Source organism: Pelodiscus sinensis, chromosome 19 (genome assembly GCF_049634645.1).
Source record: "Pelodiscus sinensis isolate JC-2024 chromosome 19, ASM4963464v1, whole genome shotgun sequence".
Classification (NCBI taxonomy): Eukaryota; Metazoa; Chordata; order Testudines; family Trionychidae; genus Pelodiscus; species Pelodiscus sinensis.
Window position 1 is genome coordinate 3,181,899 of NC_134729.1, and position 20,997 is coordinate 3,202,895.

The following is a 20,997-nucleotide window of genomic DNA, read 5'->3' on the forward strand; positions in this document are numbered from 1 at the left end:
TGGGCAGGGTGCGGGGGGCTGACACGGAGGTGACGGGCAGGACCGAGACGGGGCTCTGGGGCGGGGGGGCTCGTACCCACGCAGCGGGTCGACCACGATGGCGTGTGGCTCGTCGATCATGCCCGAGATCAGCGTCTTGCGGTTCTCGCCCTTCATCTGCGCCACCTCGATGACGTCGCGCCCGGAGTCCGTCCAGTAGATGTTCCCGGCCACCCAGTCCACGGCGATGCCCCGTGGCATCTTCAGCCCCGAGATCTGGAAGGCAGCAGGAGGCGGGATCAGCGCCCGGGCCCGGCTCCCCGGCCCTGCCCCCCGGCCCGGCCGCCCGCTCACATTGAGGTGGGTGACGCCGCCGTCCAGCTGCCGGCGGTTGCGGTTGGCGGCGGTAGAGGCGGCGGAGGAGGCGGGCAGCTCGCGGTAGGAGATGCGGCCCGTGTGCCAGTTGGTCCAGTAGATGGTGTTGCCCTTGACGTGGACGTCCATGGCGTCGATGCGGACGCTCTCGTCGCCCTGGAAGGCCGGCTCGTAGGCCGAGTTGGGGTTGAAGGGGTACATGCTGCGGATCTTGTTGTCGTCGGCGATGTACAGGATCTGCTGCTCCGAGCCTGCGGGGCGGGGAGACCGGTCGGCTGGCACCCCAGCTGGGCACAGTGTGGTCGGGGCGCTGCCAGGAGGGTCTGGCCTGGCGTGGGCAGTGGGACCGAGCTACGGCTCCGGTTCGGCCCGTGGGGAGCCCAGTGGCCTCCCACCATGGGGCACACGCCATGCGGGGCAGAGGCAGAGGGCGCCGGGTCAGGAGGGGTCCGCACGGCTGGGGAGAGGGGAGCCGGGGTCCCCGGGAGAGGCCCCCGCGGCCGCACGCCCGCCCACGCGGCCCCCTCGGTACCTTCTGCTTTGCAGGTGTGATGGGTTTTCATGAAGTTCCGGGCGCAGCTGCAGACGTGGGAACCCTTGGTGTTGTTGCAGAGCTGGGAGCAAGTCCCGAAGGTCAAGCACTCGTTGATGTCTGGGTGGGGAGTGGAGGTCAGAGGCCGGGGGAGCTGCGACGGGCCCGGCCGTACAGCCCCTCACCCCACCCCTGCTAAAGGACCAGCCCTGGCCGAGCAGTTGAGCCGTCGTGCCCTGCTGGTCTCCCTGGTGCTACCCGGGGCTTTCTCGGTGCCAGGGATCCTGCCTCTGCACCTGGGCCATGCCCCCAGCGGCTCAGCGGCGCAGCTGCCCCAAGGGGGGGATCTGGGCTCTGCAGAGGGCTCTGGGCAGGGGGCCGTATAACACATCGGAGGGCTCTGTGCGGTGCCCGTCAGCTGCTCCCCGCTGGGGGCTGGCACAGCGTATGTCTCCGAGGCAGCACGGTCCAAGGGGCAGAGTCCTTGACTGGGACTCGGGAGGGCGGGATCCAATTCCTGGCACCCACCCTCTGGGAACCAGGCCCCTGTTCCTGAGTCCCTGGGCAGCCCAGGAAATCGTGGCTTTGTCTCCTTCCGGAGGACGTCCCCGGCAGCCTGTTACCCCCCGGCCCCCCCCTTGGCTGCTGACCCCCAGCAAGCAGACTCCGGGCCGGGCTCTGTCCCTGGCTGTGGTACCTTGACAGGTGTTTTTGTCAGGTGCTTTCTGGAAGCCGCTGCGGCAGGTGCAGTACACGGCCGTCTGGGACTGCACGCACTTGGCCTCGTCCCCGCACATGGTCACGTTGGTGTGGCAGCCGTACATCTTGGAGTCTGCAAGGGGGCAGAGCAGCCCGTCAGGGAGCGACCACCCGCTCTGAGGCCCGGGAGCCTGCACACCCACCGTGGGCAACGGTGGAACCGCAAGAGGAGAGCAGATTTCAGGCCTCCCCAGAACACGGTCCCAGCCCTGACAGAGAAAACTTTGGAGAGACAAAACTGCTAGGACAAACCTGACCCCCTGCTAGCCCAGTCCTGGGCTCCCCAAATGCAGCTCTGCCGGTGCCCCCCCCGACTCCAACCTGTTCCCCACTTCTCCAGGCCGGCCCTCTGTGATGGTCAGTGCTACAACGGCCGCCACGTTTACAAGATCGATCATTTTGGTACAAAATTTGCCTTGGTAGAGATCATTTGAAAACTCATAATCTGCTGAACATTATTGTCCCGGTACACTCCAAGCACCAATACCGTCTGAAATTACGCAGTTCTATTCTGGTCGGTTATTGTAACCCATTCCAAGGTTCAGACAAGCAGGTGCAAAGGCACCCCAGCGCCCCAGCCAAGGGTTAAGAGCTATCAGCGTTCGTCAGTGGATGCAAGAAATGAACACTGCCTCCCAGAGAAGGTCCAACTGTACGGTTGTATCTGCACCAGCATGTTTGGGTGAGCGCGGGTGGGAAACCCCGCCAGGGATAACAAGGCTAATACAGAGCTCGGCCTCCTTCCTCGATAAGCAAGTTTCTGAGGCCCAGGCTGCGACAGGGCAGGCGGGTGCTGCTCTGTGTGACTTCGAGGAGGGTTGCTCGTCGGGCTGGCTACTCCGTAGCCAAGAGCCCACTGGAGGCCGTGTGCGAACAGAACTCGGCAAGGCGGCTGGTCATCAGCAGCGCAGCCTCATGGGCAGCCCAGCCCAGCGCCCCCGGGGAAGGTCGCGCCCCCCGCCCGCCCACTCACCGCCCTGGGAACACTGCTCCTCGTCCGACCCGTCCCCGCAGTCGTCGAAGAAGTTGCAACGCAGCAGGGAGTTGATGCACTTCTTGTTCTTGCAGAGGAATTCGTTCTTCTCGTGGCTGCAGCTCGGGGGCCTGGCGGTGGGCGATTCTGGGGGAGGCCGGCAGGGCGGAGGGGTGAGACCAGAGTGGGGGGCACAGCGACACCCCCCAGCTCTCCCTCGCCCCACAGACGGAGACCCACGCCCAGGGAAGGGGATCCGAGCAGGGGCCCCCGAGCCAGGACGCGGGGGTCTTACCCAGTGGGGGGAGTGGGGTCTAGTGGGACAGACAGGGGGTTGGGGGGCAGGGCTCCGGGGGTCGCTGGCGGTTAGAGCAGAGGGCTGGGAGCTTGGCTCGACGGAGGACTTGGCTAGGGCGGGGACCTGCCTCTGGCCACCCCGGCAGCGCCCCCCTCCCCCGCCCGGGGCGCCGGGTCCTCACCGCAGTCCCGCTCGTCCGTGCCGTCCCCGCAGTTGTCGATGCCGTCGCACTGGCGCCCGAGCCAGAGGCACACGCGGTCGTTCTTGCAGCGGAAAGGCCGGCCGGGCGGGCACTGGAACCGCACTGCGCCGGCGGCAGGCAAGCGGAGACGTGAACGGAGAGGCCCTCCCTCAGCCCCCCCGTCCCCTCCCCCTCCCTCAGCATTCCCCCGCCCCCTCCCAGGCACTAGGCTCCGCCCCCTCCAGACTGTGCCCCTCTCGGGCGGGCCCCCGAAACCTCGGCTCCCTCAAGCTCAGCCCCCCCCCGTTGAAATTCTGCCCCTTCCCCGGCTCGTCGGCTGGCCCCTTGGGGCTCTGGGAACGGCCACGGGCCCCGGGGTTCAGCCCATGGAGCCTGCCCCGCTGCAGCCCAGGCCTGAGCCAAACAGCGCAGCCCGCCGGAGGGAACCTGCTGTCAGCCGAGGAGTCTGGGCCCCCAGGGCTGGCGATGGCAGGGGGACGCCCGGGGGGGGGGGGGGGCAACATGTGATCCACGCCTCGTGTGGCAGGGGAAGGCAAAAGGCTCCAGCCCCTGACTCAATTTGCTCCCCCCCCCCCCCGAACTGGGGTCATTCCTGGCTCCCCCCCCCCGCCAATCAGACCAGGGCTCAAATTCCCATCTGGGCCCGGGAGGGACACTGGGCGGGGGGGTTCTCCGCGGGGGGGGCCACTCACAGCACTCCTCGGGGTTCTCGTCCGAGTTGTCCCCGCAGTCGTCCTCGCCGTCGCACTTCCAGGCCAGCGGCTTGCACAGCGTGTTGTTGCACTGGAAGTCGTCCAGCGGGCAGGTGCGCACTGCGGGGAGGGGGCGAGTCAGGGCTGGCGCTTGTGGGCAGGGGGCAGCGCTCCAGGCGGGCACCCAAAGCCCCCTGATCTGCACACCGGAAGGGAGCTCTGGAAACCGATCCCAGGCCAGGATCAGCGCCCGCCCCCCGGCCAGCCACAGCAAAGCTGGCCCTGACGTCACCCCCAGGGGGCACAGCGAGGGGGAACCCAGCTGCAGGAGCTAACCGCTCAGCATCCCTGCCTTTTATGTATTGGCAGCCATGACCCTGCAATTTAAGAGCCCCACTGCACGGGCAGGCTGGGTGCGGGGCCACCCCTCAGTAGGCTCCAGGGTGAACGGGGGCCCTTGGCAGCGCCGCGGTTACCGCCGGTGCCGCAGTTCTCCTCATCGCTGCCGTCCATGCAGTCGGCGTCGGCGTCACAGCGCCAGCGCATGGGGACGCAGTGCCCGTTCTTGCACTGGAACTGGTCGAAGTCGCAGCGCAGCGAGCAGTCCTTCTGCAGGGGGAGCGAGAGGGCGGGTGAGCCCGGCAGGCAAGGGGGGGCCCGAGCCCACTTGCCCAGGCCGCCGGCTTAGCCCTCGCCCAGCCCCCCCCCAGCGGCGCGTACCTCGTCGGAGCCGTCAGCGCAGTCGTGGTCCCCGTCGCACTTCCAGCGGCCGGCGATGCAGCGCCCGTTGGCGCAGGAGAACTCGCTCTCCGAGCAGGGCCGGGGTGCTGCAGGCAGAGGGGAGAGGGGGGGGCGCCCAGTGAGCGGCGCGAGCTTCCTGGCTCACTGGGGGGGGGTGGGAGCCGGCTCGGAAGCACATTCAGGGCGCCGGGGAGGGGGAGCACGCGGAGCTGGGTAAACGGCCAGAGGTGCATGGCTCACATCGACTACAAATGCCCCCCCCAGCCTCCCTACTGGGACCAGGAGGGGGGGGAAGGAGGGACAGTCGCTCGTCGAGCTGCCCCATCTGGCTGCAGTCCCCCCCCATGGAAAGAGGGGGCCCTGGTGTGGGAGGGACCCACACGGAGCAGGAGGGCGACGGGCGCTGGCTGGGCGCGTCTGCGCCCCCTGGTGGCAGTGGGACCGGCTCGCCTTTCACCTGCACCTCGGACACCTGACTGCAGGCGGCTGGCTCCCCCAGCAGAACTCGGCTGGGCTGGCAGGTGTGAACGTGGCAGCAACCCTGCCCGGAAAGGGGAGCTGCCCCTCCCCTCCCCCCAAGCCCAGGGACCTGCCGGACTCTCTCGCCCCATCTCCTGCTCCACCCGGGGCAGGTCATGCGCCACGTCCCCTCGGGAGGCGTCCAGGGTTGGCAGAGGGGGCGGAGCAGACGGGGCCCAAGGCTGGGTCGATTGGCAGGAGCAGATGGGGTTGGGGGGCAGAACTTGGAGCTACATATGAGCCATGCATGGAGGAGCTGAGCGTCAGCCCTTTCTGCCTGCGCCTCGGGTCTGGGAGAGGCGGCCGATGCGCCCGGAAGGGCTGCCTGGATTGGCCTCTCCTCCTCCCCACCCCCCGTGCTCCAGGAGCGGCTGTTGGTTTCCTGAATGCTGGAAATGGAACGGAGACGGTTGCGGCAGGAACCTACCTCTGAGCACCCCGAAACGACAGTGTGAAAATGGAGAAAAACGGAAGATGAGGTGAAATGGCACAAACTCAACCACACGATGTGAGCGCGACAAAAAGGAAACCAAAGATGTGCGCCCTGCGGATTGGAAGGGGGGCGGCGGGGCCGGGAGCGAGGTGTGCGCCGCGCCGGGGGCCCCTTGGTGCAGGGGGCGAGGCCTCGTCTCGACGCCCGTTGGCACGGGAACCGTGAAATGGGGTTGGTTCGGCGGGCCACGCGGCTTCTACTGAACCACAGGCCACGGGGCTCCTCCGCCGCACGCCAGCCACGCGGGGCATCTGCACGGGCACTGGGTGGCTCCCAGCTCGGCCCCGGGCCCCCCGTGCCGGCTACAGACAGACCTTCCCTGATTTCGTGCCGAGCGGTGCCACCTTGCCACACAGACCCTCTCCCGCCGCGCTCGGGTTGGGGGCTGATGTAAGAGCTGCCTCCCCTGCGAAGTGGGCACAGCTCAGGGTGGGCATCACCCCCCTCCGCTTCCCTCCCCCAACAAACCGCGCCTGGCCGCCGCGCCGGGGAGCCGAGACGCCTGGAGACACGTTCCCAGGGCAGCCCCCTGCAGCTGGCAGGGAAACAGACCGGTGAGCGTGCCTTGCCTCTGCCCCAGCACAGCCCCTCCGGCCCTGGTCTTGCTCCCCCCGCAGCCACCCGCCGGCCCCTTCCCGCCCCGCCCGGCAGCACGTACTGCAGCTCTCCTCGTCCGAGTTGTCGCCGCAGTCGTTGTCGTAGTCGCACTGCCAGCGGCCCGGCACGCAGCGGTTGTTCTTGCAGCGGAACTGGTACGGCTCGCAGGTGCGCTCGTCTGCCAGGGAAAGCGCGGCCGGGGGGAAGGTCAGGGACGGGGGGTGCGAAGTGGGGAAAAAGACCAACGTCGATTTCACCTGACCACCCCCGGGACGGTGGGAGGGCCGAGTGCTGATTCCCGGCCCACGGGGCGTTGTGGGACGCGCCCGGGGCAGATCTAGCCCCCCTCAAAGCCCCCCACCCCCTGACGTGCAGACTCCATCCCCTGGAATAGAACTGGGCAGGCCCCCAGCCAGCCTGGCCCTGCCAACCACGCCGCCAGCTCACCGCATTCCTCCTTGGGCTCGTCCGAGCCATCGCCGCAGTCGTCCTCCCCGTCGCACTTCCAGCGAGCCGGGATGCAGCGGCCCGAGTCCTTGCACCGGAACTCGTCCACGCCGCACGTCATCTGAGCTGGGGGCAGGAGAAGAGCCAGAGAGGGGTTAGCGTCGGCCCCTCCTTCCCCCCAGCGCATCCCGGACGGGGGGTCCCTCGGCCCACGTCCCAGCGGGCCCACCCAGCCGCCGGTCGTGCCAAGCCCTTCGCCGCGGGGGGGGCGGCTCCTTACTGCAGTTGGCGGGCTCGTCCGATCCGTCCACGCAGTCGTTGTCCCGGTCGCACACCCAGACGCGGGGGATGCAGCGCTTGGTGACGGCGCACTGGAACTGGTTGGGGGCACAGGTCACCTCCGCTGTGCAGGGCGACAAGGGAAACGGGGGAAGTCGGGGGGGGGGAGCCCGGCAGCAGAAACCCGGCGGGAGGGGTCGACGGCCGAGCCGTGGGGAGATCCGCACGGGGTGAGCTGCTGAGCGCAGGCCCCGATGTGAAGAGACCCCGACGGCGCAGGGTCATGGCTGTTGCCCGAGGACACGAGTGAGACAGTCTCTGCTCGGGTGCATTCCGAATTCAGGCCCGCTCCGTGGCAGACCGAGCTGTGTGAGGCTCTTTGGTCATTTCTCTAGTCCCCGCGGCGCCCGTTCTGCCACGCAGTCCTGCCCGGAATTCTCTGTGGAACGGTTCCTGGGCGGGGGTGGCGGATGGGGGCAGAGTTAAGGGTAAGTTTGGAAGCCAGCGCAGTGTGGAGGGCCAGGGAGGAGTGAGGGAGCTGGAGACACCCAGAACCCCCTTTGTGCTCGACGCTCACCAAGCAAACAGCCTGCCCACCCCAATGCCTGGGGCCCCCCCTCGCAGGGAAGGGGAGCGATAAGGCCAAGCACGATGGCGGAAAATCCCCGGAATAAAACGCCACTTGAGACGGACGCTCACAGACTCTGCCAAATCCTCAGACTCACACGGGAACTATACAAACGGGGGGGGTGTGGAGGGGAGGGGGCTGCCATGGTACTTGGGGTTCGGCCCTGCAAAGCCTCTGAGCATCGAATCGCGATCACAGAGCCCAGCTCTTCACGCTGGTTCAATCGAACCGGCCGTGGGAGCGTCTGCAGGGCGCCTGCTGCTTTGCACGGCGAGTGTCAACGGACGCGGCCTGTCGCCTGTTCCCTGAAAACCATCCCGTGTGCATCTCCTCACCCCCAGCTCAGACCGGCGTGGAGGCCTGGGGCGAGGGACCTAGCAACGCCCCTGGAAGTCATGGGCGGGAGAACCGCGGGCCGCTTTCCCCACAGCGACGAGGCAGGGAGCACAGGCACCCCGAGAACATGTTCCCTCTGGCCTCAAAAGCAGGGACCACCTCTTTCCAAGTAACACCGAGGCTAACAGAGCCCCTCAGTCAGGCCTGGGGGCGAGGGGAGGGGTAAGAGGCAGTGGCTTTCAAACGGGTGTTAGGTAACGCTGTTTGGCTACTTTGTAACCTGCGGAACTCCTTGCCACTAGATAGTAGGAGTAAGCCATTCTTGGAAGACCAGCTGCGGCTCCAGCCAGGATCCAGCGAGCAGGGTGCCCGTGCAGTGGACAGCAGAGCAGGGGAGGAAGCAAGCAACTGATTCCGCACTCCCGGGGCCAGCGTCCCCCCCCGCATCGGGGAGGTTAACTTACGACAATCCTTCTCGTCCTCGCCATCGCCGCAGTTGTCCTGCCCGTTGCAGCGGAAGATGCCAGGGATGCAGCGGTTGGTGTTGGTGCATTTGAACTGGCTGGGCAAGCAGACGTGGATATCTGGGGGGCAGAGAAGGGGGCACGGTGAGGGGGGGATTTCGTGCCTCACTTGGACGTGCGCTGCTGCTACAGGGGCCCCGGGGGGACCCAGGCGTCCGGGGGCCGTACCGCAGTTGGCCTCGTCCGAGTTATCCTGGCAGTCGTTGTCTCCGTCGCAGATGAAGGCCGGGTTGGTGCAGATGCCGGTGGAGCATTGGAACTGGCCTGGGCGGCACTTGAACTCAGCTGGGGGAGAGAGAGGGGAGGTGTCACCTCGTGCCAGGCCACCCCTGGGATTTCCTGCCCCCAGGGGCCTCAGCAGGGACTAGACCCTGGACTGCCAGCACCACTATCCTAGGCCCTTCATTCCAGGAGGCAAAGGAGTAGCCCCCTCTGCGGAGAGCTGCAGTAGGTTGTTATCCCTCCCCATGGAGAAGTGTCACACTGGCCTCCTCCGCACGCTGGATTCAAGGGGGCCGCAGGGGTGGCTGGATGCTCGCCCCTAACACACCTACAACACTCACATAGGGATCGTTTGCTTCATGGAAATGCAGCCACCTCTGGGGTGGAACCTGGCTGCAGTGTGACAGCGCACAGCAACGCTGCACAACCGAGGCGGAGAGGGAGCAGAGGTGCAAGGGGAGAGCCCCCCCGCGGAGTCACTTTGCACCCCCCAATGCTCAGCCCTGCTGGAGCCTGGGAACAGCAGAGTCAGTGAGGAGCGCCCTTACTGGATCACCAGCACCCTCCCCCCTGGCGCTCTGTACGGCTTCGGGACCCCCCCCCGGCCGGAGGGGCAGTGCTGCTCTCCCTGCTGCCGCAGGGCTGGTTTGGCTGCGGCTTCTGAAGCGCTGGCCCCGGTGGCCCACGGGAGGCCGTGAGGGGAGTGAGCTGGGACGGACTCCGCAGACACACAGGCCTCCAGGCCTCCCGTTGGCACCTCTGTCCCCACAAAGACCCGCGCTCAGCAGCCCTGCTACTGCCCCAAAGGACGCGCTGGGCGGGGTCCCGTCCCCAGCAAAGGATCCACCCTCCCAGCCCCGCAATTCTCCCCTGGCTGCTGTCGGGTCAGGGCACCCCGCCCGAGGTGCCAGTGTCCCGGGGGCAGGGCCTGGAGGGCTGTGCCACGCCACGCCACGGGAGGACCCCCACGCCACTCACGGCAATCCTCCGGCTCGTCCGAGCGGTCCCCGCAGTCGTCCTCCGTGTCGCATTTCCACCAGAAGGGGATGCACTTGTCGTTCTTGCAGACAAACTGAGGCAGAGAGACCCGGCGGTGAGGCTGGGGGCGGCCCATGGACCAGCTGGGCCCGGGAAGCTTTTCCCTCTGGGTCTGTCCCTGCTCTGCCCGAGCGCTGGGAGACCAGGCACCCCCAGGTGACATGGGGCTGAGGCTGACCCCCCCCGCCCCTCCCTACTGGAGCCACAGCTCCGGCATCTCCGGGGGCCAGGGAGCCGTGGCTGGGTCCGGTGGGGGCTCTGGCCGTGGGGGCTCACCTGGCTGGCCGTGCAGTTGGAGACGCAGGTTTTACCGTCGCCGCCCAGGTAGAAGTTGGTGGGGCAGGCGCACTTGTGGCTGCCCCCCGGGGACAGGAGACACAGGTTGCTGCAGCCGCCGTTGTTGGTTTTGCAGGGATGGCCGGGGACTGGGGAGGAGGAGCGGTGGGGTAAGAGCCGCTGCCGGGAGCCCGTCTGGGGGCGCAGCTGGCTCCTCCCCCTAAGTCTGCAGGGACCCCCTGCTTGTGCGTCTCCCCTCACCCCCTCCCACGCCCCTTCCTCCACCGTCTCTTGCCTGGCTGGCGAGCCCCGCCCCACGGAACCCGGGGCGCCCCACAGAGCTCTGCCGATCCCAGCCAGCAGCGATGCTCTGCCCAGCCCCACGGACCCTGCTCCACTAGCTGGGTCCCCACTGGACGCCAGGGGTGAGGGCGGGAGAGGGCCCGGCCAGCAGGTCGGACGCCGGGGGGCCAGGGTGGGGCTGGGGCGCAGCCCCGCTGACCACAGGGAGACCTGGCGACGGCGCACCAGGACGCTTCTCCGCCTCGAGCCGCTGGCGGGATCCCGCCCCCCCCCCCTCCCCGCGCCAGCTGGCCCCCACCCTCACCGTCCGGCTGGCGGAAGGCGTGGTAGATGTGGATGTCCATGGGCCGGTGCAGCGTGCTGATCAGCATGGTCTTGTTGGCCCCGGTGGTCTTGTGGGCGCGGTTGATGGACTTGGTCTCCCAGTCGGTCCAGTAGATGTAGTCCTCGAAGAGGGTGAGCGCGAAGATGTGCGGGATGTCCTGGCTCAGCACTGCGGGGAGAGGGGGCGGCTCAGGCAGGGCAGCCGGGGTGGACCTGCCTGGCTGCAGCTGCCTGGCTCTCTGGGAGTCCCACGGTGGGGACAGTGCAGCCCCAGGGAAACCGAGGCAAGAAAGGGGGAGGGTCACTTGTACAAAGGCCCAGAAGGGAGCGGGGGTGGAGCTGGGATTAGCCTATGCTCTACCCACTAGGCAGCACGCCCTCCTCCCCGCATCAGGAATAGAGCCCAGGAGCACGGGCTCCCGGTGCCAGGCTCAGACATCGGCGCCGGAGCGACCGCTGCAGCTCCCAGCCGGCCTCACCCACGTGCCGGTTGGAGCCGTCCAGGCTGGCGAACTCGATGTAGTCCTCCCGGGCGTCGGCCCAGTAGATGCGGCTGTTGACGTAGTCCAGCGTCAGGCCGTTGGGCCAGGTGATCTTGGTGTCCACGACCACGCTGCGGTTGGTGCCGTCCATGCCGATCTTACCGATCAGGGAGTGGTCGCCCCAGTCCGTCCAGTACAGGTACCTGGGGCGCAAAGGGAGCGGTGCAGGGGGGGGTGAGTCGGCACCGGCCGCTTGGCTGGAGTCACCTCGCTCCTGCCCCGACCCCTCCCCTGAGCCGGGAACAGCCCCCTGGAGTCCTGCCCCGACCCCTCCCCTGAGCGCTAGCTCCCACCCCCTCCCCGAGCCAGGAACAGCCCCCTGGAGTCCTGCCCCTTCCCCTCCCCCGAGCGCTAGCTCCCACCCCCTCCCTGAGCTGGGAACAGCCCCCTGGAGTCCTGCCCCTTCCCCTCCCCGAGCGCTAGCTCCCTCCCCCTCCCCGAGCCGGGAACAGCCCCCTGGAGTCCTGCCCCTTCCCCTCCCCCGAGCGCTAGCTCCCACCCCCTCCCCGAGTGCTAGCTCCCTCCCCCTCCCCGAGCCGGGAACAGCCCCCTGGAGTCCTGCCCCGACCCCTCCCCCGAGCGCTAGCTCCCACCCCCTCCCTGAGCCGGGAACAGCCCCCTGGAGTCCTGCCCCGACCCCTCCCCCGAGCGCTAGCTCCCTCCCCCTCCCTGAGCCGGGAACAGCCCCCTGGAGTCCTGCCCCGACCCCTCTCCCGAGCGCTAGCTCCCTCCCCCTCCCCGAGCCGGGAACAGCCCCCTGGAGTCCTGCCCCGACCCCTCCCCCGAGCGCTAGCTCCCTCCCCCTCCCTGAGCCGGGAACAGCCCCCTGGAGTCCTGCCCCGACCCCTCCCCCGAGCGCTAGCTCCCTCCCCCTCCCTGAGCCGGGAACAGCCCCCTGGAGTCCTGCCCCGACCCCTCCCCCGAGCGCTAGCTCCCTCCCCCTCCCCGAGCCGGGAACAGCCCCCTGGAGTCCTGCCCCGACCCTTCCTCCAAGCACTAGCTCCGACATCCTCCCCGAGCCGGGAACAGGCCCCTGGAGTCCTGCCCCAGGCCCCCAGCTCAGAGCAGGAATTCTGGGGGTGCTGCAGGTGGGAGCAGACACGCCAGCCCCCGGACAGGAGCCCGGGAGGAAGGGAAAGGGGGGACCCGGCCGCGCCCCCTCACCCGTTCTGCACGTCCACCACCAGGGCCCGCGGCTCCCGCAGCCCCGAGTTGACCAGCACCGTGCGATAGGCCCCGTTCAGCTTCGACACCTCGATGGTGTCCCGGCCCTTGTCGCACCAGTAGAGGTTCCCGCCCACCCAGTCCACGGCCAGCCCATCGGGATTACTCAGACCCGTGCGGTGAAGGACCTGCTGGGAGTAAACACCAGTCAGGGCCCGTGTGCCGAGCGGCCCGGCCCACCCAGAGCCCCTGTCCCGGGACCCCGTCCTGCTCCCCGGGGACCCTGCCCGGAGGTTACTCACCGCTCTTCGCGGAGCGCCCCGTCCCGCCGCTCACTCGGAGTTTGCAGCAGCAGTACCCGGGTAGCGGTGCCCACGCGGTGCCACTGAGGGGTTACCCGGCACATGCCGCCCCCGCCCCCGCCTCCTCTGCCGGGGAGACCCAGTGAGTGACGCCAAACAAGGGAAGGAGGGACTGGTGGACAACGTTCCTTCCAATGTTTCCATCCCGGTGTGGAATAAATGTTGGTGTGAGCACAGCGGCCCCATGGGATGTGCACCACCCGCCGAAACAAATGCCAGGTGCTGAGACGGCGAAGAGCCGTGTCTGGCCACGGAGTCCGTCCTGCGCCCGGGGCGAAGAATGTGAGCACGGCGAAGGGGAGACCTGCCGCCATTCGAGCGAGGTACGTGGGGATCCGCCTCCCGGGCGGTGCAGGAAAAGCGTCTGCTCGGAGGGCCTGCGATCAGATCCTGCCGGCCTGGGAGGTAAGCTGCCGAAACGCCGACAGGATGCACTCCGGCCGCGGTCGGATGGCTGCCGGGTGATGTAGAACAGGCACGCCGGCGTGTCGTCAGCACCTGGCTGTGTTGCAAAGCGCCTGCCGGCACGTCTGACTGCTCGGCCCTGGAGTGCGCTGACGGGGGCAGAGCCCCCCCACAGGGACCGGCGTGACGTTACTGGATTGAGATGAACCCCCCAATCACTGGTGTGTTTGCGCCCAAACCTTGCACGGCGTGGGCCAAGCGAGGGGCCTGCGAGGAGCGGACGCTTTGCTGATTCCGTCTGGGCCTGCATCCTAGCTGGATGTGGGGGCTCGGGACTTGTATCTGAAACGGTTGCTTCGGGGAGACACCAACAGCTTGGCCAGCAGGTGGCAAAAGGGTGCCTAGTCAAGCGAACAGTAGCACTTGACTGACAATGCACATTTTTGGGGGGGCACATCTGAGGGGCTTGTTCAGAGCGCTGAGTCCTGCCTGGACAGGAGACTTGCTCATGTGACAAACCCCACAGCCTGGACAATGGGATTCCCTCCACATGGGCCAGGGGATCAACAAGGCCCTGAGGGCTCCTCCATTTGGTCTTCAGTCCCGTGAATCCCCGCGGAAGGATCTCTGCTAGCAACGGATGCCTGGAAGGGCCGAGTCCCCTGCAAGCTGCGTGCTTGGGCAGCGCCCCCAGGAGAGATTCAAATGCTGCCCGGCTGGCCAGCAGCGCACACGCCGCTGCCTACAGCCAGCAGGGGTGTGTTTCCATGGGTGGTGCACATCTGCACATGAATTGGTGCGTCCAACAAAAGTTATTCCGCACACAAATGGAACACAGTAGTAGGAACTTTGCTGTTCCTGACTTCCTAACAGAGGATGTATTCCACAGACGTGTTTGAAGACGGCTGTTTATTCCAGCTCTGCTACAAGCCTTGACCAACCTTCCTCCCTCCCACCCTGACTGTGTGCTCTTTTGGGGAAGAGCTGAGATATAAATTGATCTGGGATGTGGCCGGTCCTTCAGGCTCGGAAGAACCTGTTCAGATTCGGTGCTATTGGTTTTCAGGGGTCGTACGAGCGGTGCCGCAGGAGAACTGGAGTGCTGAAGGGGGCTGTGTGTGCCTTTTGGTTGTCAATCTGGATGCCCAGGGGGTGCTGCGAGGTGGGCACAGGGTAACACCTTTTGAAAGGATGGGACAGCTAGGAGGCCAGCATCTGGAGAGGGGAATAGCGCCCCCGATTCACAGAGGGCCAGAACATTTGGCTAGGTCCGCAAGGGAGGTGAGGGGCTGCCGGATCGGTGCCGTGGCTGGCACGGGGGCAGTCTCGTCGGCGCCAGGCACACACAAGGCTGCACCCGTGGAACGGCCGGTACCGCTGCGGAGGTCGGCGCTGAGCTGACGGTTTAGCCTCAGCTCGTCAGGTGGAGGTCGGGCCTGGCCATGCGGGTGCCTGAGCGACCTGAGGCGGGTTTTGTCCCCGCAGACTGGTCCCCCGAGGGCCAGTCTCCGGGAGGGGAGCCCTGCCGCTTGTCTTCAGGCGCCTTGTGTGGGGCCGGGCCCTTCGGGCAGGCAGACGGGACCCTGGCTGTGAGGCCGTGGCCGGGGATCGCCGGCGAGCGAGACTCCGGAGCGGAGGGTGGGCGGAGCGATTTCTCCACGAGCCGCGCGCCCCTGGCCTCCAGGGGGGCCGCGTCTGCCCCAGATAAAGGAAGCGCTGGGCACGGCTGTCGGAGCCGGCAGGGAAGGCACCTTTGAAATGCAGGGAATCGGAGGGATGTGGAGAGGGGCCGGGTTGAAAGCAGCGGGAGGGGAGAGACAGGAACGCGAAGGGGCTGGGCTTTAGCCGAGGGGCGATCGGTGGAAGAGGCGAGGGGAGCAGCTGCTGCGGTCCGACCGGAGCCTAGGGCAGAGAAGGACCGGGGCGGGCGGGGCGAGGCTGGGTAACCGCTCGCAGGAGCACAGGCTGCATGTAGTGTCAGCACCTTGCTGGTCGTGCTTGGGCTGTGGGTGACCCCAACTGGCCGGTGGCCGGAGCACGGCCCAGCAGGGGCTGCCTAAGACCCAACCAGGAAGGGAGTGTTGGGGGAAGGGGCAGTGTGGGGCTGGAATCATGAAGGAACCGGACTAAGGAGGGGCTGGAATCGAGGGGCCCAGGGACCCATCTCAAGGGGGCTGAGGCTGCCTGGCCCTGACTCCGCTAGACACGTCCCGTCTGTGCCGGGCTGTATCCGGGAGAAGCACTGGGCCCCCTGTTCGACTGGCTGGCGGAGTCGGATCTCGCTGCTCCGGGGCTGCAGGGTCGGAGGAACCCGACGCGCCGTCTCAGGGCAATACAGCGCGTGCGGTGCCACCTGGGCGCTGCGGCTGCAAATCTCCGGCTACAAGCGCAGGCCACCGAAGCGCCCACAGGGACTCGCCTCCAAGGACCCCCGGACTGTGGGTCTGCCCCACCCCACCTCCTGCCCCAGGGACCTTGGGGGCCTGCTCCATCCCGCTCCGCCCAGCTCAACCAGGAACGCAAGGCCCCGCCCGGCTGTCCCGCCCCATTCCCGGGGAATGTGAGCCCCTCCCGCCTCGCCCTGCCCCACTGGGACTTTGATCCTGCCCCCTGGCTCCGCCCCACTGAGAATGTGAGCTCCCCAGCCACCCTGCCCCACTGGGACTTTGATCCCGCCCCCTGGCTCCGCCCCACTGAGAATGTGAGCTCCCCAGCCACCCTGCCCCACTGGGACTTTGATCCCGACCCCTGGCTCTGCCCCACTGAGAATGTGAGCTCCCCAGCCACTCTGCCCCACTAGGAACGTGATCCCGACCCCTGGCTCCGCCCCACTGAGAATGTGAGCTCCCCAGCCACCCTGCCCCACTAGGAACGTGATCCCGACCCCTGGCTCCGCCCCACTGAGAATGTGAGCTCCCCAGCCACCCTGCCCCACTAGGAACGTGATCCCAACCCCTGGCTCCGCCCCACTGAGAATGTGAGCTCCCCAGCCACCCTGCCCCACTGGGACTTTGATCCCGCCCCCTGGCTCCGCCCCACTGAGAATGTGAGCTCCCCAGCCACCCTGCCCCACTGGGACTTTGATCCCGCCCCCTGGCTCCGCCCCACTGAGAATGTGAGCTCCCCAGCCACCCTGTCCCACTGGGAACGTGATCCTGCCCCTGGTGGCCCAGCCCTGCTCCCCTGGGAACAGGACTGCTCCAGTGGCCTTGCTCCACTGGGAACGTGAGCCCCGTGACCCCACCCTGCTGGGAGCCCAGGAATAGGGAGCCAGCCTCCACCTGGACGTTGCTGCCGTTGATGTGCATGCGGCGGATCATGCTGCCCTGCGTGGTGACGTCCGTCCAGTAGATCATCTGCTCCCGGTAGTCGAAGTCCAGCGCCACGGCGTTGTTCAGCCCCTGCAGCAAGGCAGCCCGGAGGGAGAGACTCAGGCCTGGCGCTTGGGCCGCCGCGCCTGCTGGATGGGAGACCGGGGGGGCACCGCTGCGGGCACCGAATCCCTTCAATGCCCAGCGACCGCCTGCCCCTCCCCGCCTGCGATCCCCAGCCCCCATGCCCAAGGGGCACAGCCCGGGGTTACAACAGACCTGCCCAACGCGCAGCCAGCTTCCGAGGAGCCGCCGTTTGCGTAGGACCTACCCAGCTACCAAGGAGCCCCTCTAGAAGCTGGCGGGCGCGAGTGCCCCGGGCAGGAGGCGAGACGGAGCCTTTCGCCCTCCTGGGAGGAGACGTCGCGGGCACTTCTGGGCACGGAGAGACATGGAGGCATCCGGAGGCTTCCAAGTGCCTGATCAGGGACACCCCCGTGGCTTCCAGAGAGCGGCGCTGATTGACGCTAGCCCAGCCCACTCCCCTTAAAGGAAGGGAGCCTTTTCCCCGAGCCCCTACCCCTGGGGGGGTCCGGTTGTCCCCAGTGACACCAGTACCACCCCAGCAGTCACCCTCCCCCCAGCCGGAACAGCCCAGCTCACGGCCAGGCCTGTGCCGCTGCCCAGGGGAGGGGCCCAAGGAGGGGCCCAGGGAGGGGCCCGCCCCCCGCCCCCCGCCCGCATCACCTGTTTGAGCAGCGTGTAGTTGGAGCCGTCCAGGTTGAGTTTCCGCAGGTAGTAGCGGTTGGCGAAGATGAGGAAGGGCTCTTCGTCTGCAGGGGGGAGCCAGGAGACGCGTCAGCACCGCCCTGCTCGGCGGGGGCCCCCACCCCCCGCTGGCCCTGCCGCTCACGGGGCCAGCCCCTAGCAAAGCCGGCTTGCGGCACTGGAGAGCCCCCCGTGCCAAAGACTCTCCCTACCAACCCGAGGCCCGAGATGCAGGCCGGGCGTGCCAGGCGGCTGCGCTCACCCGTGACGGCTTTGCAGCTGGTCGGGTGGTCGGGTTTCAGCCGGTAGCCCTCGGTGCACAGGCACTTGAAGCTGCCCAGGGTGTTGATGCATTTCTGGCTGCAAGGGTAGGTGGTGGTGCACTCGTCAATGTCGGTGCACGTTTTCCCGTCGTCCTTCAGGCGGTAGCCGGGGCGGCATCGACACTGCAGGAGGCAGCGGGAAAGAGTCAGGGGCGTCCCCAGAGCCCGGCGCGACGCAGGCGTCACGTACACGGGCCCCCCAGCGCCCCAGCACGAGCTCGCACGGGGTGAGCGTGCATCATTGCTGCGCACGTGCACTAGTACTCCCCGGTAAACAAAACCGGCAGGCACGCTCGCACGGGGACCACAAGCCGTGCACGTGCACGCTTCTGCCCAGTGAGCACACACCCTTCCGCAGATCACAAGCGGTGCACAATGCACACCCGGAGCAGGTGCCCAACCCCCCCCAGGGATGCGCAAAGCGGGGCGCCCCCCCCCCGTCGGCGGCCCGACCTTGTAGCCGATCTTCAGGTCCTCGCACTCCTGGGAGCAGCCGCTCAGCTGCCGGTTGAGACACTCGTTGATGAAGCAGTTGAGTTCGTCGGAGCCGTCGCCGCAGTCGTCGTTGCGGTCGCACAGCAGGGCCTCGGGGACGCAGCGCCCGCTGGCGCACAGGAAGAACGAGGCGTTGCACTTGCTCTCTGCAACGGCGGGGCAGGGGGGTCACCGTGGGCCCTGCGGGCGGGGGGCGGGGTCAGGGGCGGGGCCAGGGGCGGGGGCGGGGCCTACCGGAGCTGGTGCAGCGCGGGTTCTTGGGCGCCTCGTCCGAGTGGTCGTGGCAGTCGAACTCCCCGTCGCACTGCCACTGGCTGTTGCTGAGGCACCGCCCGTTGGCGCAGCGGAACTCGTGGGGGCCGCAGGTCGGATACTCTGCGGGGAGAGGGGGCGCCAGGCCCGTGGGCGGGGTTAGGGGACCCGGCGCGGCGTGGGCAGGGCCCTTTTTGCAGGCGCCGGCAGCTCACGCAGCCCCGAGAAACTCCCCAGCCCCCGCGTGCCCCGCGCCCCTCGCTCATCGTCAGGAGCCACGGCGCCGCAGCTCCCCCCTCTCCGCATGCTTCTCGCAGCTCCCCCCGCGCCTCTTGAAGCTCCTCCCCCCGCGCCGCCCCGGCACCCACCGCACTCGGGGGACTCGTCGGAGCCGTCGCTGCAGTCGCGGTCGTGGTCGCAGACGAAGTGCTTGGGGATGCACTGACGGTTGGCGCACATGAACTCCCGCTCGTCGCACGTGTTGTTGTACACTGCAACCAGGAGCCGTGTCAGCGCCCCGAGCCAGGCCCTGCCGCCCAGAACCCTGCTCTAACCACCACAGCTCTAGGCACTGCCCAGGCGCCCTGGCTCCGGCTCTTTGCTAGACCTCACCCCCTTCTCCGGGACGGCACTGGAGCCCATGGGCCCTGACGGCTGGTGTGTGATGGCCACGAGGCCGGGCCCCCTTTTGCAGGGCCTGGGGAGACAGGGGCCTCCACCCCGAGGTGCCCCGTCTGCTACGGAGCGTTCGACAGACGGGTTATCGATAGGGGCATGCTGGAGTCACAGCCCCGCTGCAGGCAGGGCAGCCCCCGGCTGATAACCCCCGAATCTACTGATCCCCGGGGCCCAGGGGCTGCAGGCTCCCCCGGCCCAGGGGATCCCGTCTCACAGGCTCCTTGGCTTGCTGGCTCCCCCGGCCCAGGGGCTACTGTCCGGGCTTCCCAGTTTGCTGGCTCCCTGGCCCAGAGGCTGCCGGCTCCCCAGTGTCCTGGCTCCCTGGCCCAAGGGCTACTGGCCCGACTCCCCGGCTTGCTGGCTCCCTGGCCCAGGGGCTGCCGGCTCCCCAGTGTCCTGGCTCCCTGGCCCAGGGGCTACTGGCCTGACTCCCCGGCTTGCTGGCTCCCTGGCCCAGGGGCTGCCGGCTCCCCAGTGTCCTGGCTCCCTGGCCCGGGGGCTACTGGCCCGACTCCCCAGGTTGCTGGCTCCCTGGCCCAGGGGCTGCCGGCTCCCCAGTGTCTTGGCTCCCTGGCCCGGGGGCTACTGGCCCGACTCCCTGGCTTGCTGGCTCCCTGGCCCAGGGGCTGTCCCCTTCCCCACCCCCACCCCGCGCAGCCGAAGGGCGACTCACAGCAGCCGGCGGCTAAGGACTCGTCAGCCCCGTCGGCGCAGTCCTTGTCTCCGTCGCAGAGCCAGCGCTCGGGCACACACGCGTACGTGCCGGGGCACTGGAAGGATCCCGAGCTGCAGGTGGTCATCCCTGGGGGGCAGAGGAGAGCTCAGAGGCCGGCGTGGAGGGGGAGGCAGCGAGCCCAGCGAGGGGCTTGGCGGGCGGATCGGGCCCCAGACGGTGTTTGGTTCCGGGGGGCTGAGTCACATGATCCCCAAAGAAGGTCATAGGAAGAGGAAGAGCTCCCCTGCCCCGCCATAGAGACACGCAGCCCGTCCACAGCCTCCACCCAATTCACCCCCTCACAGACAGGCGGCGCCACCGTCCCTCGCTGTCCAAATGGAGAAACTGAGGCACCACACGGTCACCTGGCGAATCAGTGTTAGAACCCAACCCCCGCACTCTGCAGCTCTCACCATTAGACTCCCCTCCCAGGGAATCCTGACTCCCAGCCCCCCTCTAACCACTCAACCGTTTTTATCAAGTACCCCCCTTACAACCAAATTGTAAGTACCCTCAGTGCCTACAGTTTCCGGACTCACAATATTTTTTCTACCACTGCAACGCATTTGCTAAACAACTTAATCGTGGCCAGGCGGGCGACAGAACTTTCGGGTGTAAAAAGTACAGAAATAATAAAGTGCAGTAAAACAAAAACTCGGTTTTCTTCAAATTTCAGCCGTGTTGACGTCCCCCAGACGTCTCTTGAGTACCCCCCCTAAGGGCACTGAGAAACACTGCACTAGACCGTCCTCCCTCCCCCAAACATGGGGGCAGAATGCAGACCCATAAGCCCCCTTGCTCTAACCACTAGGCCTCCCTCCCTTTCCAAATGTGGGGGCAGAATGCAGAGCAATAGGCCCTCCCTTGCTCTAACCACTAGGCCTCCCTCTCCTGCTTGAGCTGGGAACGCCACCCTCCTGCCCTAACCATTACTCCCCACTTCCCCGAGGGGAAGGTCTGGCTTCCTTGCTTTGCACTTCAGAGAGACAGTCTGCACCCGTCAGGCTCCCCCCGGGTACCCCCCCCACCGGCAGGGGTGGGCAGACGGCTTACGGCAGCGGCTGTCTTCGTCGGAGCCGTCCCCACAGTCGTCAGCCCCGTCGCACACCCAGAGCTTGGAGATGCAGCGGTGGTTGTTGCACTCGAACTGCACGGGGTAGCAGAATTTGTCTGGGCAGACAGAGAGGGGTGGTCAGGTCGGCAGGAGCCCGGGAACGGGAACGGGGGGGGAGGACGATGCTCGGACGTGCCCTGGCTGCTGTTGCCGCATGTGCCCAGCGGGCAGCAGATGTGGGAGCTCAGAGCTGAGTGGATCCATGGGGCTAGAGCCAAGGGGATGGGCACAGTGGGGGCTCCGACAGCCCCCCCTCCGAGCTGAAGGCCAGCCGGACCAGTCTGCCGCCACCCGGGTACGTCTGTCAGGGTGACTTCCCGAACTCGCACCG

General features: G+C 67.5%; 1 protein-coding gene across 1 annotated transcript in view; it reads right to left on the bottom strand.

The window, feature by feature from the left end:
• LRP1 (LDL receptor related protein 1) overlaps positions 1 to 20,997 on the bottom strand; it is a 170,964-nt gene that overhangs the window by 9,743 nt on the left and 140,224 nt on the right. The window contains 27 exon segments of the mRNA XM_075901813.1: positions 77 to 255; positions 334 to 605; positions 887 to 1,006; positions 1,584 to 1,718; positions 2,619 to 2,765; positions 3,098 to 3,220; positions 3,811 to 3,930; positions 4,287 to 4,419; positions 4,531 to 4,637; positions 6,222 to 6,338; positions 6,608 to 6,733; positions 6,888 to 7,010; positions 8,315 to 8,434; positions 8,543 to 8,659; positions 9,575 to 9,668; positions 9,911 to 10,059; positions 10,518 to 10,706; positions 11,017 to 11,222; positions 12,244 to 12,431; positions 16,292 to 16,411; positions 17,069 to 17,154; positions 17,352 to 17,535; positions 17,866 to 18,053; positions 18,142 to 18,282; positions 18,528 to 18,650; positions 19,511 to 19,639; positions 20,606 to 20,722. Of these exon segments, the coding sequence (XP_075757928.1) occupies positions 77 to 255; positions 334 to 605; positions 887 to 1,006; positions 1,584 to 1,718; positions 2,619 to 2,765; positions 3,098 to 3,220; positions 3,811 to 3,930; positions 4,287 to 4,419; positions 4,531 to 4,637; positions 6,222 to 6,338; positions 6,608 to 6,733; positions 6,888 to 7,010; positions 8,315 to 8,434; positions 8,543 to 8,659; positions 9,575 to 9,668; positions 9,911 to 10,059; positions 10,518 to 10,706; positions 11,017 to 11,222; positions 12,244 to 12,431; positions 16,292 to 16,411; positions 17,069 to 17,154; positions 17,352 to 17,535; positions 17,866 to 18,053; positions 18,142 to 18,282; positions 18,528 to 18,650; positions 19,511 to 19,639; positions 20,606 to 20,722 (3,853 nt within the window).